Source organism: Nicotiana attenuata, chromosome 6, assembly GCF_001879085.1.
Source record: "Nicotiana attenuata strain UT chromosome 6, NIATTr2, whole genome shotgun sequence".
Classification (NCBI taxonomy): domain Eukaryota; kingdom Viridiplantae; phylum Streptophyta; class Magnoliopsida; order Solanales; family Solanaceae; genus Nicotiana; species Nicotiana attenuata.
This window is the reverse complement of record NC_031994.1, coordinates 85,212,855-85,233,409: the sequence shown is the minus strand read 5'-3', so window position 1 is coordinate 85,233,409 and position 20,555 is coordinate 85,212,855. Positions and strand designations below refer to the sequence as shown.

The following is a 20,555-nucleotide window of genomic DNA, read 5'->3' as shown; positions in this document are numbered from 1 at the left end:
TGTTGACTGTTTGCATCTGTTAAGTATGTAATGTATTGTTTCAACTTTCAATTTCAAACTTAACTTGAGTTTAGTATGTAGTGTTTCAATTTCAAAGTTTAGACTGCTGCTGCATCTGTTAAGTATGTATTGTTTCAATTTCAAAGTTAAGTAAGTATGTACAAACATTGTTGACTGTTTTTTATTGTTTCTGACTTATAGATTTTAGATGCTATAAATCTATAGCATCTGGTATTTAGTATGTATTGTTTCTGACTTTCTGTGTGGCGTTAGATTTGTATTTGTGTATGGATAGAAAATTATGCATGTGCTGCAACTTCAAACGTTGCTGGTTTCAATTTCAAACGTTGCTGGCTTGCTGCAACAATTATGCATCTGGACAGTGCACTGTTAGGACTTAGGCGTTAGCTAAATTTTAGCGATTATTAAACCGAAACCGTACCGAACCAAAATAAGAAAAATCGAACCGTACCGAAATATTTTGGTATGGTATTTGGTATACACAATTGATAAACCGAATACCGAATTACCGAACCGAAATTATTAAATACCGAACCGAAGCACCGAATGCCCACCCCTAGAAGAAACAGCTTAAGGAATCTCTCTTCTTTTTCTTCTTCTTCATCTTCTTCTTCTATTTCCATGTCTTCTCCAAGATCTGTTGTTACTGCTGCTGGAAAGTACTATGATGGTAGACTTGATGAACCCCAACAACAATATTTCTTAGATGCTTGTTTCCTTTGTAAGAAACGCCTTGCTGATAACTGTGACATCTTCATGTACAGGTTTGTTTTCTATTCTTTCTAACTTTTAATACAAAATTTTGTTTGTTCTTTTATATTGGGAAATGGGTTCCTTTAAATTCATGTTTTCTTTTATTTTTGCGTTGAAGATCCCATTTTTACTCAAGAAATGATAGTTATATATGCTAAAAATTATTTGTTTCTCTCTTTATTGGAATATGGGGTTCCTTTAAATTCATGTTCTGTTTTATCTTTGCTTTAAAGATCCGATTTTTTCTCAAGAAATTACAGTAATATATGCTAAATTTTTGTTTTCTCTTTATATATTGGTATATGGGGCTCCTTTAAATTCATGTTTTATATTATTTTAGCTTTAAAGATCCCATTTTTACTCGAAAATTTATAGCAATATATGCTACTCCTAAAATTACTATAATTACGCTATAGTCTCTAACAAGTTGGTCAGCTATATGAATCCTAACTAATCATGCTACTTCTATTTGTACCCCCCAAAAAAAGGAAATTGCTTTTTTGGTTCTGTTTATTCCTTTTCCACTATCAAGATGAAATCTTTGATCTTTTATATATTTATTTGGGTAAAAAGGAGCTGCTTGAAATGTAATTATTTTCTTCATATTCTAGTATGCAAGATCTAATTTTTATTTAAGACACAGGGCATTGAATGTTTTACAAGATTATTGATATAGTACTATGTATTACTCTTAGATCAGTCAGCAGAGTATTGGTTGTTGGGATTTGATTGCTATATATATGAAAGGTGATGGGGTGTCAGAGTTTTGATTGTGCATGTGATTTGTGTATTGCAGAGGGGACACACCATTCTGTAGTGAAGAGTGCAGACAACAACAGATAGAAATGGATGAAGCTAAAGAGAAAAAATTAAACATTTCTTCCATTAAAGCCATGAGAGAAAAGGAGAAGAACAAATCCACTTCCCCCAACAAAACTTCAGAAGATTACCCTTTCAGACCTGGAACTTTTGCTGCTGCTTGACCAAACTAAAATGGATCTTCTTTGAGAAAGTTCTAGAATGTTCATCCACCACAATATCTATAAATAGTAAAGAAAATACTATATTTGAAGAAAAAAAAAGTGGGATGGAGAAGAAGAAGAAAGAATATATACAGAAGAGTTTCCTTTTTAATTTTATTTTTTTGGTTTATGAAAAGTAAATGTTGAAAGTGGAGAGGAGGCTTTGTTTTGGCTAGTAATGCTCTCTGAAAAGGTGGAAAAGAGTGATGACTTTTTTTTTTTTGTGGGTTTGGCCCAAGTTTTTTGGTGCCCCTTTTGGGGTTTCTCTTGGGTTTTTCACTGTGGAATAAGAAGCAATAACAAGGAAAGTTCTCTTTTCACTATTGGCTGTGTTGCTTTTCCATTCTCTTCTTCATTTTCTTAATGTAATCTTAGTAACCGACTCCTTAAAGTCTAAAAAAGAGAGGATCTATTCAATATGTAGAATAAGTAGCATCTATCTGTAAAAGAATTTTCACAATTAGATTTATTAACCTTGGTGATGATTAGAATTAATATCTCAAAAATAAATAGTGTTATGAAATACACATTTATATGGATGTCCACTAATCAAATATAACTCCCACTACTCTTCTCTATTATGTAGATAACTCCACTACTTTTTAGCATTATGGATGTAATTCCCACACCTCCATGATCTTCCTCCATGTTCTCAATAGTTAATATCATGTTTATGGAGTCCCTTTGTATTACCTATATCATCCTATAAATAGAGGGTTTGGCATCACGTTGTATATACTTGAATACATGAAGAAATAAGATTCTCTCCTCTCTTTCTCTCTACATTGTTGTCTATCTTCTTGTTTTATGTATTACTTTGAGCTAAGTTTCGTTATACGTTATCAGCACGAGTCTCTATCCAATTGAGTTACTACATCTATAAAATTGTTTTACATCAGAAAAAGCATATGTCTGTTGTGCCTGATATTCCTCTGGAAGAAATGAGTTTTTCTTTTCCATTTAGCAATTTTAAATAATGGTATGAAATATAATAAAAGGAATATCAAGGTTGAGGAGACTAGTACATCGTGAAAAGGCATATAATGCTAAGATACGTTTTCTTTTCTAATTTTTTTTTAATTAATTTATTTTCTTGTTAGTTTTTCTCAAAGGTTCTTTATTTGTCGGAAAAGTTTCCAATACTAAGTATTACTTTGTAAAGTTGAAAAATACTTAGATGTAAATTAATTACTACTCCATGTTTTTCTTTTTAATATTTATTGTAAGTTTAGTCTAATAACTTTCACCTAATGTTCAGATTAGATATTATATGAGAATCAGAAGCATATAATGATGCAACTAAATGTTACATACTAAACCAGAGATCAAAGATGTACATAAATTAAGGAGCTATGCCAGCTTTTGCAAAGTGATTTGAAGAACTTTGATTCCTTTGTTACCAGTAAATAGATACTTATTGTGTAACACATATATGAGTTTACTTTTATTACTATTAAAAGTAGTATACCATGAAAGTCTCAAGGGTGAGTCTACTTTGGCATATTATGCCATTAATTAAGGATAAGACGGTGGGTTCAAGTCCCAACGCACCGTGAGGGTAAGACATCGGATTTTGAGTCCTGATGATCCATGATTGTAAAAGTTGGGTTCGAGTCCCAACTCATTATGGCCTAACATGTCTTTATATGGGTCAGGCATTGGGTTTGAGTTCCAATGCACCATATGGATGACATAGTGATGACTAAAGAAAAATAATATATTTTTCATAGAAAAGCGTGAATCTTGTCCCACTTGATTTGCACCATTCTTGAAGTGAATGCGGTAGCAATGCATATAATAAGTAAATGAAGACAAGTGGTTGACCAATGAACATGGGCATGCCATTGATCAAATAATAATAGTCATCATTATGGTAATTGTAAAAATGAGAACAATAAGGGTTCTCGAAGTAATCCTTCAATAGATGAAGGAAATATTTACCATAAAATTAGTATGAAAAATTTATAAAGCACGTCGCGATAATTATACTCCATTCTTTGAAGAGAATGTGACTTGTGCATTGAGAATGCAGATCCATTCCTGAAGGTGAATGTAACAATATGTGATAAAAGTAATGAATAAAGACGTGCAATGCATGATTGGATACACACCACAACTCACCTCTAAGGGAAGTTTGAGAGAAAGAGAGATAAAGAATATTAGTGTGTGATTACATGAATATGTCATTGGTCGCGTACATGTGGTACACCAAAAATAATTTGACATGCCTTATAAAAAGTTATTAAAGGCAAAAGTAAAGCAAGAAATGATTTTGCTTATGATGATTTTGACCATGACAATTATTATGATATGATTGTCTCCGTGAAGGAGACATTCACCATATGGATGGTGTGACAAAAGATTTTGTAGTACAAAATCAATTAAGAGCTCCGGAAGAGCTAATTTGTTACTACCCGGATGAATGAAATTGTTCATGACATTGATAATGTAGTAAGTCTCAAACGGAATTTTTGAGTTTCAAATATATTAGCCAAATTGGTTGGCATATTGAGACTATAAATGAAAGGAAAATTGAATATCTTCATATTACTATAATCATACCGGGTAAATATAAAAGGTTACCCGATTTTTCTTTTATTTGTACTATACAAGTATAAGCATGATGATGGAATCACATGCCACAAGTAAACTAGAAGTTTACTGAAACAAATATTAGTTGGCATGAACGGGTTGGCCATCCCGGTTCAATTATGATGCAAAAATTAATTGAGAATTCACATTGGCATATATTGAAGAAATAGAAGATTCTTCAAGAATTCTCTTGTGCTGCTTATTCTCATGATATACCAGTTAAGGTTGGGATTGAATCCCTTAAGATCTGGAACGAATAAAAGGTGATATATATATATATATATATATATATATAGGCCCAATCACCTGCCATATGGACTGTTTACTATTATATGATTTTATCTTGATAATGCTGGTTTAAATCCAAATTGGTTTAGGTGAGATTGTATGCCTCCAATTATAGCTAAACCATTGGTTATGAGAACAAAATTACCAAAAGAAAATTTGGTATGAGATGTATTATTTAATATAGAGCAGCACTTGTACGTATCTAGCCAAGTTATCATAAATTCTCCCCGTCACAATTGGTTCAGGGTCAGGAACCAAATAATTTTCATCTTGAAATATAGATGTGCTATATGATTTAATTGTGACACCACAATGCACAAAGATGGGTTCCCAAATAAGGTTGAGAAATATGTTGGTGATCCTAACATTAGGGGGAGAAAATGGGCAGCTGAAACAGTGATACGTGGAATGAATTATTATGAATACATCTAGATCCTCGTACAAGAAAATGTGAACTTATGTGGAACTTGAAGTTCAAGTGATAATTCATTTCTAAAATATTGCCAGGAGCATTTGCTGACCCAAGGCTAAATGTCATATTTCAGCTGTTAATGCACCTAAATAGAATAAAGTAATAGACTAATCGGTTCCAAAGATAAAATTCCTTGAAGAAGGAGAGGAGCAAATGTTCAAGATGGTCATAATAAGGAGGCAAGTGCTTTATAAGAGCACCATGACATAACATTTTATAAGACCTCATGGGAGAGGTTCAGGTACCTGAAAATAATGAGATCTCGATAAGTTATGTCTTTATTATGCGATGATGGAACCGATGTAAAATGATTGTCGACGATGTTGTTAATATAATGTAGCGCTCAATATTATTAATATTGACGAGGATCTTGAGCTCAAATCTGTTATGGAATTTGGACAGATAAATGATTGGCCAAATAAAAAATATGCAATGAAAATTGACTTCATCTGAAAAATATGAAGTTGGACGAAAAGTCCCAACAACTGAAAGTATAAAGGCTATATGGAGATATTGAAATATAATTAGTATTATATTGCAAAAAGAATCCTTGATATAGATTTATTTATTCTAACAAATATTGTCAAAGTTTTGTTGTTTATGCAAATGCAGGAATTTATTGAAGTCCGTTCTTCAAACAATCTATTTGTATGTGAGGAATTGTCATATTGTCATTTTACAAGATGTGTGACTTTTCTTTGAAGAGAAGATTCCAATAATAATGAAGAAGCTGATGTTTGCTTATCTCAATTGAAAGAAGAATATTGAAGGAGACTGAATAAATCATATATTTCATCAAAGTTCTTTGTCAGACACGATCTTCAACAGAATGATGAAATAAATGTTCAAGAAATTCCTTCAAGTGATATTTTGGCGGAATAATTCACGAAGGCATTGCCGATCTCAATATTAGAGAAGTTGTTATACAAGCTTGGAATTCGGCGTCTCCGAGAAATAAAGTGATATTTTCATTAGGGGGAGACAAATACGCGCTGTACTCTTTTTCCCTTAGCTAAGGTTTTATCCCACTGGGTTTTCCTGGCAAGGTTTTTAATGAGGCAACAAGTAATGCGTATTACAAGATATGTGTACTCTTTTTCCTTCACTAAGATTTTTTCCTCCATGGTTTTTCCTTAGTAAGGTTTTAACAAGGCATATTATCTATGGACATCCAAGGGGGAGTGTTATGAAATACATATTTATATGGATGTCCACTAATCAAATATAACTCCCACTACTCTTCTCCATTATGTAGATAACCCCACTACTTCTTACCATTATGGATGTAACTCCCACACCTCCATGATCTTCCCCCATGTTCTCAATAGTTAATACCATATTTATGGAGTCCCTTTGTATTACCTATATCATCCTATAAATAGAGGGTTTGGGCATCACATTGTATACACTTGAATACATGAAGAAATAAGATTCTCTCCTCTCTTTCTCTCTACGTTGTTGTCTATCTTCTTGTTTTATGTTATTACTTTGAGCTAAGTTTCGTAACATTCTTGTAAATATAATGGGTAATTAGTGATAATAGATCAAACTTCTTTGATAGCTAAAATTTATGTTGCATGAATTTTCAAAATGTAACCGCACTCGTGTCGGATCTTTAAAAAATGCACTACTTTTGGAGGATCTGACACGTATCCGGCCGGTCACATTTTTGGAGAGTCCGAGCAATATAGGTTAAAATCTATTTTGTTGTTCATTGTTAGGAGTCCAGGTATATATGTGAAAGTACAAGGGGGTTGAATTGTAAATATTTAAACTTAATCGCTTATTAGTCGACTAATTAATCGAGTAGTCGACTAGATATAATAACTTAACAGTTATAATGACAGAAAGTAAATTGCAGAAGGTAAATGCAGGAATTAAAGACATCAGGATTTTATACTGGTTCGGATTCAATGTGAATCCTAGTCCAGTCCCCTTGGGTTGCAAGGGAGTTCTCTTTTAGTAAATGTGTTTCTCCGAGTACAGTTGAAGTAAATTGACAACAATGTTTCTCTAGCACTCGTTTCTTTTGATACAATGCCTCACCAGTGTTATACTCTCCTTTTTTCTCTGACTTGTTACATAACAGATCTTAGTAAACTACAATGTTTGTTTGCAGTAGAATAAAGAGAATGGTTTTTGGTTCGATCAAAGTATGTCTGACTAGGGTTTAAGGCTGGGTATAAATACTTTGACGAAGGTCGAGGCTTGACAACCTAAGAGATTTGATCTTTGGAAAGAAACTGATTCTTTCCAAGAATAAGATAGCTGGCCGTTGCTTTCCCTTGATTTCCTTCCTTCAGCAGATGCATGTAATGAAGACTTGCTCCTTGATTATTGGTTCTCCCAAAATTAGTCGCGTACCAATTTTTATAGAATCTTCGATCTTTCGGGATGCTGGCCTTGATTCGTGCCTTAAGTTTAGGCTTGCTTGATTCTCTCCATCGCAGCTGGCCGTTACTCTTTGCTGATTGATTGGCTGACTGGATTCTTTCCTTAGTTATCCAGATTTGCTGATTGTATTGTAATTTTTGTTGATTGATTTCTTTTCTTAGGCATCAGAATTGACTCCAACAGTCTTGTAGTATGTTCTTGATCCCTTGTAATTGATTTCCTGCATATGTATATTATTTGCATCATTAAAACTGGATTTAACAATATGTAGTTAAATTTAGACCATCATTAGTCTTTGGTCTACAATGTAGGAAGAAGTTGAAGGGTAGGAGAAATTATTGGAGAAAGTAAGGGTGTTTGAATTTAGTCCATATTTTCTTGTTTGACTACATACCAAATATATTTATATTGGTGTAAGAATATGATAAAAATATCACACATGAAATTAATTGCATGTCCCATTCTATTCACCGTGGGGTGTGGGGGTTGAGGGAAGGTGAATATTAAAAGATTATAAGAAGTTTTCTTAATTTTCTTTGAACAAAAACAAAATTAAGTTTTTGGTAATTAAATGAAAAGTACATGCTTGTTTAATCTAAGAGTGAAAATGTGTTGTTCTCTGAAAAGTGAAAAATAGTGATGGATCTTTTTTTGGCGTTTGCCCAAGTATTTGGGTGCTCTTTTTTGGGTTTTTTACTGTTGAAATGAAAAGAAATGACAAGGAAAGATTTCGTTCACAAATTTGACCGCGTCCACTTTTTCTTTCTTTTCAACTTTTCCATAGATGTAGAAAAAACTTCGGGTCTGAAGCTGATGTGTGTGTCATTTCATGAATGAAATGTGAATGAAAAGTGTGAAAAGTAATACTCACAATTTCGTAAGAGTGGACCATAGGAGAGCAGCAAGTGTAAGAAAAGAATATCATTTAATTAAACTGATTTAAACACAATTAAATATTAATTATTGAGATGCTTGAACTAGTTAAAACCCAAAATACCTTAATAATTTGTTTCACTATGTCGATTATGAGAAGATGCTTTGGTCGACCTGAATGAAACTTGGAAGACGTTATTTGGTATTTTAATAATATCTACGTTATATTATTTTGTTGTTTGTTTGTAAAATCACCGTCAACACAAAAAGTTATAACCAAAGTCACCAAATAAAGGGGGACCGCAAATTGGAGAAAGTAAAAGTTGTTGGGCTGAATTTAATTTTTGAGAACTTTTGAGAGTGAAGCGTAATAATTGCTTAATGGACCAGTAACACTGACCTGAAAGATGATGACCCTCAGAATTGGGCAGCACTGACTTCTTCTGAAAATGACTTAGTGGGCGTTTGGACATAAGAATTGTAAAACTTCAAAAAAAAATGAAAAAAGTGGTATAAGAAAATTAGAGTTGTGTTTGGACATGAGTATAATTTTGGGTTGTTTTTGAAGTTTTGTGAGTGATCTTTTTGAAAATAGCTTTTAGAATTTTTCAAATTTTTGAAAAATTCCAAAATGTATCTTCAAGTAAAACTTAGAAATTTTATGACCAAACGCTGATTTCTAAAAAAATAAATTTCTTTTGGAAAAAAGTAAAAAATTTCTTATGTCCAAACGGGCTCTTAGCAAAGTGGTAAATATTCTTTACCTTTAATTAAAAGTTTAGTCTTAGGTGTGAATTTGTCTTTATTAGATAGTAGTAGTATTTTACTACTTAATATGAGACTTTTCAGCATGAATTTCGAATTAATTAAGCCCCGCTGCGAATACCGAATAATAAATGAGATATTGCAGAAAAGGGCACCGGTAGTGTCTAGTGAGTACTTTCGAACACAAATAAAAATAAAAATTAATAGTGGGATATTTTGAAAGCAAACATAACTTAATAATTAAGGCATGCTCTTATTGTGTGTCACTTTCCTTTTCAGAAGGTATTTTGTGTGCTTTTGATTTGTCACTGTTATGTGCTTATTTCCATGAGCAAGCTAGCTGTTCATCATATTTTCTCAGTTTACTCCAGTTGTTGCAGTTTTTCATTATTAATCTTTGACCACGACGTGAATTTGGAGTTTTCTTTGCCAACTTTACTAATTTCTATTGCCTTTTTGTAACACTACCGAAACTTTATGAATACATTTTTCTATTATATAGAAAAGCCAAGTCTGGTCGATCAATGGCATAATTGTAATTATATTAATATGCAAGGTTAAATTGGTAAGATGGATAAATATAAATATTTTATGTGTCCACTGCTTGCTCACTCCATATTCGACGGTAGCTCTAGAAACATCGGCTCTTTCATCTCTTTTCACAAAGAAATGCTCTTCCAATTTTTTGCTCGAATCTCTTCATCTTCTTAATTGCGTGGCAATTAATGACGGGATTCAGGCCTTTTGATGTAGTTTCAGTTGAGTTCCAATTGCCCTTTTCTAGCTACTCATCCTCTATATACTTCTACGGATAAAAATTTAGTGCTTCAAGCTTCTTAACTAGTCTATTCTGCATCGGCACTCTACTTGTCACCTCTTGAATAATGAGTCTAATTAGCACTTCATTCGGTTGTTGTTGCCCTTGAAAGACTCGGATATTCCTTCCCCTCCATATATGATATACAACACAGGCGAGTTACTCTATACAATTGCGCATCTGCATTTCTGCCCTTTGCATTGCCTTCTGTCCATTCAATTTCCCTTTGCCAATCTAGAGCAGTTCTCAGAATGCCTTGCCATTTCAGAACCTTCTCCCAGATTTCTTTAGATACCACACACCTAAAAAACAGATGATCCATGGTCTCATTTTCGTCATTGCACATAGGACAGTTCAGAGTATCAGTTATCCCCCAGGTGTTCAATCTGTTTCTTATGAGCAACCTTCTCTGTATAGCCAAGTTTAACACAAATATCCATTTTGGAGCTCCTGCATTGTTGCAAGTCAGTCTACTCCAAGTCACTTTCTGAAATTCTCCTCTCATGGTATTGTATAACTTTTTAACAGATAAGAAACTCCATCCAGTCACTTCATGCATAGTGTATCCCATTTCTTAAAAGTACTTTTTAGCTTTGATAATCTTTTGGACTATCCAAGATGCATTCCTAGGATTAGTTTTCCATACTGCTTGTCTCTTCCCATAGTACATATGTATCCATTGCACCCAAAGCTTGTCTTTCTTCTTGCAGAGATTCCATAACAATTTACATATTGCAGCCTTATTCCACGTGGAAATTTCAAGCACATTACAACCTCCATCAGTTTTTGGCATACACACTTTCTCCCATGCTAGAAGAGCCTTTCTTGATGTTTCCACTCCCCCTGTCCATAGGAAGGTTCTGCACACAACTTCTATCTTCTTTATCAACTTTTTAGGTAGTACAAAAATCTGAGACCAGTATATTTGAATGGAGAACAACACAGTTTTGATTAGTTGCAACCTTCCAGCATTGGATAGATATCTTGATGTCCAGGAGGTTATTCTACCTAGAATTTTATCCACCAAGGGTTGGCATTGAGTCATTGATATCCTCTTGGTGCTAAGTGGTATACCCAGGTACTTGAAAGGTAATTCTCTTTTAAAAAATCCCACAGCTTGTAGGATCTCTAGTTGAACTTCGTGTGGAACACTTCCAAAATATATGGAACTCTTAGCAACATTTGCTTTAAGTCCAGATGCTCTAGAGAATTCTTTGAAACATTTTATACCCCATTTGCATAGACATAGTGTCTCCCCTACAGAATAGTAATAAATCATCTGCAAAACCGATCTGAATGATGTTCAGTTTGTCACATCTAGGGTGGAAATTAAAGTTAGGATCATTCCTCAATTGCTTCAGATTTCTAGTGAGGTATTACATACCAAGCACAAACAAATAGAGTGACAGTGGGTCACCTTGTCTTAGCCCTTTCCTAGATTGGAATGGTTCAGCAGGCTTCCCATTTATAGGAATTGAATAGGATACAGTACTCACACACATCATCACCCATTTAACAAACTTCACAGGTATGTTCAAAGTTGTTAACACTTGTTCAAGGAACACCCATTCAATGGAGTCATACGTTTTCTGCAAATCTAACTTCATCATGCATCTAGGTGAGATACCTTTCCTTCCATATCCTTTTACCTATTCATGACTCAGAATTATATTGTCTGCAATTACCTTCCTGGCACGAAACCTGACTGGCTATTATCAACTACATGGTCCATTACCTCTTGCAACCTATTTGTTAGAATCTTAAAGATAATTTTGTAGAGCACTGTACAACAAAATATAGGTCTGAATTCTCTGATGGTTGAGGGGTGTTGCACCTTAGGTATCAAAGTGACTGTAGTTACATTAATAGGTTGATATATTTCCCCTGTGGTAAAGAATTATAAGACTGCTTTTGTGATCTCCTGGCCAGTGATATCCCATGTTTTTTGAAGAACAGTGAGTTGAATCCATCACATCCTGGTGCTTTTAAATCATCTATGCTCTTCAAAGCATTGTACACTTCCTGTTCTCTTACAAGCTCAATGAGTTTCAGTTGTTGACATCTATTAAGTACCTTCCCTTCTTTCATAACACTCGATTGAATGGCTAGCATGGCTGTTGTAGATGATCCAGTAGTCCCTTGTAAAATCCTACTATTTCCCTTTTAATTTCATTCATAGTTTGTACTATTTCTCCTGTAGCTGTCATCAAACTCCTAATCTTGTTTTGACTAACTCTACTCTTCATACTGGCAAAGAAGAAAGCACAATTTGAGTCTCCCAGTTTTAACCATTGATTTCTGAATTTTTGTTTAAAGATACTTTCTTCAATATTAACCCATTTCTCCAGTTGTTTCTTCATTTCCTTCTCCTCTTCAAACAACTTTGTTTGCAGGTAGTTTGTTCTCATTTTCTCTTGTATCTCCTTTAACTGGTGTCTGGCATGTTTTCCCTTTGTATCAACTGCTGCAAACTGAGTTGTATTCAGTTTCTTTAACTCTCCCTTTACTTCTTTCAATTTCCTCCAAATTCCAAGCATTTGTGCTATTTCCTTTCTTGTCTAGACCCTTGCAACTATTTGTAAAAAAATCTCTATGCTCTGCCAGGTGATTAAAGAACCTGAAAGGCCTAGAGTTCTGTGGCTCATCTCCAAATTTGACACATAGAGGGGAGTGATCTGAGAAATAGGGATCCATATTCATAGCATCCAATTGCGGCATATTAGTTATCCATTCAGTATTAACTACCCCTATCTATTCTGCTAAATACATGAGAATTTGTCCATGTAAAGTTCCTCCCCGCAGTTCTCATTTCAGTCATCCCTGCATTCATCAGAAACTCTTTAAATTCTCTGACTTCCCATTCTTGTATTGGATTCCTATTACTTCTATCATTTGCTGATAATATTTTATTAAAATCACCCATACAGAGCCAAGGCCTCTATTGAGAGTGACTCCAACTTAGCAAATCAACCCATAAGCTCTTCCTTGCATATACTGTGTGAAGTCCATATATAGCTGTGAAAGTGAATTCCTGCCTGCTAGCCAATAAGAGAACCTCCCCATGAATGTACTGAGGCTTGAAACTTATCATAGTAAATGTAATTACATTTGGATCCCATACAATCCATATCCTAGCTCTTCCTCCAGTTTCATAGTTTGTACACCGTTTCCACTTAGGGGCTATTTTATTTATAATCTTGCTTGTGTATTTCTCTTGCACTCTATGTTCTACTATATCAATAATACTAATAATATTTGATAGTAAGGCTATATAGTTGATATTTACACCTTAATATGACCATGCTTTGTTGTTGTTTTATAGGTAAAGTGCCAACAAAATGCTCTAAATAGTGTTCTTTTGTTTTGCAGGGAAGATTATATGTGAGGAAGCAACACAGAGTATTTTGGAGGCGATAATGTGAAGGAAACACCCACTCGAGAAGTACCCGAGCACAAAGGAGCAAAAAAATGGCCTGGGCAAGAATTCCACCGCGATCGCGGTGGACCGCGGCGGATTAGAATGTGAGGCAGTAAGGTCAGCTATCACCGCGGTCCACGCCGCGACTGCGGTGCACTGTTCACGCAGATGGAAGTTAGAGGACCAAAGTGTAATTTCGGGGAAACTTTTGTAAAACCCTTATAAGCTTTAGAAACTCGCCCAAGATGGGGCTAAGCTTGTTTTAGACTACTTTTGGAGGCAAGAACAAGTGTGAGAAGATCAACCAAACATTAGAGTTTTTCTATCTCTTTTATTTTCTTGCAATTACCTGTTATGAATAATTTAGTAGTTTATTCTCGTTTTGTCATGAGTAGCTAATTCCTTTGTCTAGGGTTTTGATGGAACCTATTGAAGGATGAACTTCGTGATTATGTTAATATAGTTTTCCAGTTTAACCTCTATTTGTTCAACTACGTGTTTGTTGTAGTTAATTGACAGGATCCTCAATTAGCTGTGCCTATTTAGTGTGCATAACTCGGGAGAGAGTGCATATTTAGGTAGCTGTTGAACATCACCACTCCCAAAGTATAAGAGGGATCTATAACTACGGGTTTAAAGGCGGGATTAGGGATAACGAAGCCTTGGGTGCCATCTAAAGTGAGCTGTAATAAACAAAGCCAGCTAGCGTATCTCGGGAGAGTGCGTCTAGTAAATTATCGTGATTACTCGGGAGAGATTTACGGTAAAAAGAGTGCTCATGATTGATAGAGATATCTTGGTGAATCTATATGAAACATAACCGGAAGGGATTCCATCAATAGGGGAAATCATAGCCTTAGAACCTTCTCATAATTGTTTACAACTCAAGCATAGTTAGTTTTCAGCTGTTTATTTACTTTCAGTCTTAGTTATTAGTAATACCATCAACTGTTATTCACAACGTTTAGGGAAGTTGATTCCGTAGAATTTAGTAAGTCCAACGAAAGTAATTGATAGGTTAATTCCCTGTGGGTTCGACTCTGGGCATAAATACTCAGATTATATTTGCAACGTTCGCGTGTCCTTTTATAAGGCATAGTTGGGCGTGATCAAATTTTGGCGCCGTTGCCGGGGAATTAACGGTGTTATCAATTACAATTGAAAGAAATACAAATTTTTTTAGTGTAGTCAGTTTTCTCTATACCCAATCTATACATTGAAATTTTAACGCTTGCTGACTTGGTTGCACAGGTGCATGCCTAAAAACTCAACGAGAACTGGTGAAGTATTCGAAGCTCTATCAGACCCCGAAAAAGTTTTTAAGGCCTTGAACCGGGCCAATCGAAAAAGTAAACAACAACAAACAATTGAATAATCCGAACCGAACATGGGAGATCACGAAAACAATCCATCGGCACCTCCTGTGCCAGAGGCTGCTCTCTATGACTGGGCATAACCCACAGCTGAAAATCTGGCCACAACGATTGTAGTTCCGCAGATACAGGCTGAATCATTCCAAATCACGAATAACATGCTGCACTTGTTGCAAAACAAGGGACTATTTTCGGGGTCACAAGTCGAAGATCCTCAGCAGCACTTGAAGAATTTCCTGTCAATATGCAAAACCCAAAGGCAACCCAACATAACTCAGGAAACAATCAAGATGTTGTTGTTCCCATTCTCAGTAACAGGAGCTGCCCAAACCTGGCTAAACTCACTCCCCATAAATTCCATAACAACTTGGGAGGAGTTAGTCAAACAATTCCATAACAAGTTCAACCCACCCAACAAGACTGCTCAACAAATTACTGAAATTTTGAGTTTTAATCAGAGACCAATGGAGACACTGCATGAAACACGGGAACGCTTTAAGGGGATGCTGGTTGTATGTCCACACCATGGTGTCCCAGATCTGATGTTGGGACAGCGGTTTTACATGGGATTGTCATATAGTGTGAAGAACATAGTTGATGCTTCAGCTGGTGGAGCATTTTTGAGCAAAACATGAAGAGAAGGCCAGAGTCTGCTTGACAAGATGGCACATAATTCGGGATGGATAACCAGGAATGCAACTATCACCCCAGTGGCTCACTCAGTGCCTTTAGATCCATCTAACTCTATGGCTGAAAATATGGCCACCTTATTGACACAGATGAGTATACTCACCAAAAAGGTGGAAGAGTCAGGGCAGAAGCAACAGGTACACATCGTGGTTATTACCAATGGGGTCTATGCACATCTTGCATCAATCAGCCAATTGGTAACCAGTGGAATGTAGAACATGATCATCATCACTATCCTGAAGACATGAACTTTGTGTCTAATTATGGAGGCCAGAGACAGGGTGGTCAGAATTGGAGCCAGCAGAATCAGCAGTATAGGCCAGCCCAGCCACAGTTCAACACTGGGAATATGGGAGGTATGCGACCCCCAAAAAATATGGCTCCTTACCCAAGGCCACAGGGATATAATAATCAGAATCAGCAGCAGGGGTATCACCCTCCTCAGCAGCAGCATGGTGGAAGGCAAGAAGATGGGTTTGCTAGACTTGAAGCAATGATGCAGCAAGTTATTGGGTCTAATGCTAAAATTAATGAGAGAGTAGATGCACATGATGCAGCAATCAAGAATATTGAAGTGCAGGTGGGCCAAATTTCGATGTCTCTGAACAATCTTCCTCATGGGACACTATCGGCAGACACATAGATAAATCCAAAAGATCAAGGCCCGAAGCAGTTGGTGGCGGTGAGTATACGTAATGGCAGAGATTTGGATGTCGAGCAGGAGAGGGCTCGAGAAACTAGACAGGCTGAGACACTCATACCAGTGCCCAATGAGCTAGATGAGTCAACGAAACTGACAGAGGTGATAGTCCAGCCTGCCCAGGAAGGAAATAACACTCAGATTGAGACCGAGAGAGAAGCTGAGACAGCCCAGGAGTCAGTAGTTGATGTGGCAGCTGATAAAGATCAATCCCAAATGATTGGGAAGAAGAAACCTCCTGCACCCTTCCCTCAGAGGCTAGCTAAGTACCAAAAGGAGGAGCAATACAAGAAGTTCTTTGAGATGCTGAAACAAATCCAGGTAAACATACCATTGATTGAAGCTTTGAAAGAGATGCCTGGGTATGTAAAAATGATGAAGGACCTGATGTCCAGAAAGTTTGATTTCCAAGACTTGGCCACAGTTACTCTTACTCAGACCTGTAGTGCGGTGGTGACTCGACCAATTGCTGAAAAGCTGTCTGACCCAGGGAGCTTCATATTTCCATGCACTATAGGTAATTTTGCTTTTGCTAAGGCACTGTGTGATCTAGGGGCCAGCATCAATCTTATGCCCTTGGTGATTTATAAGAGGCTGGGCATTGGAAGAGCTAGACCCAACTCTATGTTGTTGCAGCTGGCTGACAAAACTGTGAAATGACCCTCGGGCATCTTGGATGATGTGTTGATTCAGGTAGGGAAATTTGTGTTCCCTGCAGATTTTGTGATCCTAGACTGCAAAGTGGATGAAGAGATTCCCATAATTTTGGGTAGACCATTCTTGGCAACAGGGAGAGCTCTCATTGATTGTGAGACTGGGGAGCTCAAGATGAGACTGAACGACGAAGAAATAACATTCAACGTGCAGAAATCTATGAGGCGACCAAGTGAATTCGTCAATTGCTCTCTTATTGATGCCGTGGATGTAATAGTAGAGACTGATGATGCGATGCTGAATATTGAGGACCCCCTTGCTGCATGTTTGATGAATTTGGATGAGGTAAATAGAGATGATCTGGCGGAATGGGTGTTGGCATTAGAGGGTAGAGGGTTCTGGGATAGAACTCTAGAATTTGAGCCCTTGCACTTGGAAAATCGAGAAACTCCTCCAGCCAAGCCATCCATCGAAGAACCACTAAAGCTGGAGTTAAAGACACTGCCCGTCCATCTCAGGTATGAGTTCCTTGGACCCGACTCTACATTACTTGTTATTATCTCATCTAGTTTGTTAGATGTGCAGGCACAACAACTATTGCAGGTACTTAAGGAATGTAAGACTGCCATTGGGTGAACCATGGCAGAAATAAAAGGGATCAGCCCCGCCTACTGTATGCACAAAATTCTACTGGAAGAGGAGCATAAACCTTCCAGGGAACACCAAAGAAGGCTGAACCCCAATATGAAGGAAGTGGTGAAGAAAAAAGTAATCAAGTGGTTGGATGCGGGAATCATTTTCCCAATCTCGGACAGTAGCTGGGTTAGCCCAGTTCAATGTGTACCTAAAAAGGGTGGCATGACGGTAGTTAAGAATGATAACAATGAATTGATCTCTACAAGAACCGTCACGGGCTGGAGAATTTGCATGGATTATAGAAAGTTGAATCTAGCCACCCGTAAAGACCACTTCCCACTTCCCTTCATTGATCAGATGTTAGACAGATTGGCAGGGAGGTCACACTTCTGTTTTCTGGATGGGTACTCAGGGTACAATCAGATCTCCATTGCACCGGAGGACAGAGAGAAGACCTCTTTCAGTTGCCCGTATGGCATTTATTCCTTTTGGAGGATGCCCTTTGGCCTATACAACGCACCCGCCACATTCCAACGGTGCATGATGGCCATATTCACTGACATGGTAGAGAATATAATGGAGGTGTTCATGGATGACTTCTCAGTGGTGGGAAACTCATTTGATGAGTGCCTGATAAATCTGACTCGTGTGCTGAAACGATGTATCAAGACTAACCTGGTTCTGAATTGGGAGAAGTGCCACTTCATGGTACAAGAGGGCATAGTCTTGGGGCACCGGGTGTCAAGTAAAGAAATTGAGGTGGATCGTGATAAAGTGGATGTGATAGCAAAGCTACCTCCTCCAACTTCAGTCAAAGCAATCAGGAGTTTCCTCGAGCATGCCGGCTTCTACCGGAGATTCATAAAAGACTTCTCAAAAATTGTCAACCCTCTCTGTAAGTAGTTAGAAAAAGATCACCCTTTCTTGTTTTCTGATGATTGCAGGGTAGCATTCGAGGAGCTGAAAAAGAGGCTGGTCACAACACCTATCATAGTTGCCCCCGACTAGGAGCAGCCATTCGAACTCATATGTGATGCCAGTGACTACGCAGTGGGGGCAGTGTTGGGACAGAGGAAAGACAAGCTGATGCATCCAATCTACTATGCTAGTAGAACGCTGAGTGGAGCCCAGCTGAACTATACGGTGATTGAGAAGGAGATGTTGGCTGTGGTGTTTGCTTTCGACAAGTTCAGATCCTATCTGATTGGCTCCAAGGTAATTGTTTACACTGATCATGCAGCTCTCAGGTACTTGATTGAGAAGAAGGAGTCTAAGCCACGCCTGATTCGTTGGGTGCTGCTATTGCAAGAATTTGACCTCGAAATTCGTGACCGTAAGGGCACAGAAAATCAAGTCGTTGATCATCTATCACGACTTGAAGGAGCTGAAAATCAGTCGAGGTCGAAGAGATTCTGGACTCGCTACTAGTCTTGAGGAAGTGCCATGGTATGCAGACTTTGCAAATTACCTGGCCTGCGGTATATTTCCCTATGACCTCTCATCTGTACAAAAGAAAAAGTTTTATCGTGATTGCCGCATGTATTATTCGGATGAGCCTTATTTGTTTAGAATATCTGTTGATAATATGATCCGGAGGTGTGTCCCCGAGATAGAACAATCTTCTGTTTTGCAGGCTTGTCACGCATCGGCGTATGGAGGACATTTTGGAGGGGTCAGGACAGGTGTGAAAGTGCTAGAGGCCGGATTCTTTTGTCCAACGGTGTTTAAAGACGCACACCTATGGGTGAAGGGCTGCAATGAGTGTTAGTGGATCGGGAACATTTCCTGTCTCCATGAGATGCCCATGAACCCGATTCAAGAGGTGGAAGTGTTTGATGTCTGGGGGATTGACTTCATGGGTCCCTTTGTCAGCTCCTTTGGCAATAAGTACATACTTGTTGCTGTGGATTACGCGTCCAAATGGGTAGAAGCTGCAGCGTTGCCCACTAATGATGCAAGAGTGGTGGTGGGATTTTTGAAGAAGAACATATTCACCCGCTTTGGGACAACAAGAGCAATTATCATTGACGGAGGCACTCACTTCTGCAATAGACCCTTCGAGAAGTTGCTTGCAAAGTATGATGTACGCCACAAGGTGGCTACCCCTTATCACCCGCAAACCAGTGGGTAGGTTGAAGTGTCCAACAGAGAGATAAAGAGTGTGCTAACCAAGACTGTGAACGCCACAAGAACTGATTGGGCGAAAAAGCTAGATGATGCACTCTAGGCCTATAGAACTGCTTTCAAAACACCAATTGGTATTTCACCATATAAGTTGGTGTTTGGAAAGGCCTGCCACTTGCCAGTGGGACTTGAACATAAAGCGTGGTGGGCGTTGAAACAACTGAACTTAGATATGGAGGCTGCAGGCACAACAAGAGTCACTGAATTGCATGAGCTTAATGAGTTCAGATATCTTGCTTTTGAGAGCACAAAGTTGTACAAGGAGAGAATGAAGAGGTTGCATGACCAGAACATTGTTGAGCGACATTTCAAACCCGGGGACATGGTATTTCTCTATAACTCAAGACTACGGTTGTTCCCTGGTAAGCTTAAGTCAAGATGGTCTGGTCCATTTCGAGTGGTAGAAGTTTTCCCTTCAGGAGCTGTGGAGATTGCCTCGGAGAAAGACTCTCACACATTTCGAGTCAATGGGCAGAGATTGAAGTTATACATAGGCATGAAAGAGCCAAAGGCAGTGTCTGAGACAAATCTGGCAGAACCTCAGAGGTCGAGCGAGCCTTAAATGCGCTTATCTGCGTCGTGCCACAACGTTAAATCAGGCGTTGCATGGGAGGCAATCCACGAATGTGTTGTAAGTGTGTTCTTGTAGCTTCCCATAAAAAAAAAAATCAAAATCAGCGCCAACACCGCGACCGCGGTGAAGCGGTAGTATTCTGCCTCAGGTTTTAAATTTCACCGTGGCCGCGGTAAACCGCGGTGAAGCGAGAGTATTCTGCCTCAAATTTTAAAACCCCCCGTAGCCGCGGTGGACCGCGGGGGTACCAGGTATTTTAATTTTTTTTTAATTTTTTCCGTTTTTCTTCTTCTCTCTTTTCTTCTTCTTTTATTTTTAAAACCCAACCC

General features: G+C 37.6%; 2 protein-coding genes across 2 annotated transcripts; one reads left to right on the top strand and one right to left on the bottom strand.

Annotated features, from left to right (window-relative positions):
• Positions 579-2,119, top strand: LOC109228357. The gene is made up of 2 exons (XM_019393506.1): positions 579-785; positions 1,571-2,119. The coding sequence occupies exons 1-2, from the start codon at positions 643-645 to the stop codon at positions 1,755-1,757; spliced, it is 330 nt and encodes a 109-aa protein (XP_019249051.1). The 5' UTR covers positions 579-642; the 3' UTR covers positions 1,758-2,119.
• LOC109228056 lies at positions 10,572-12,715 on the bottom strand. Its single transcript, XM_019393239.1, has 3 exons — positions 12,470-12,715; positions 11,382-11,646; positions 10,572-11,254 (listed from the first exon to the last, which is right to left on the bottom strand). The coding sequence occupies exons 1-3, from the start codon at positions 12,713-12,715 to the stop codon at positions 10,572-10,574; spliced, it is 1,194 nt and encodes a 397-aa protein (XP_019248784.1).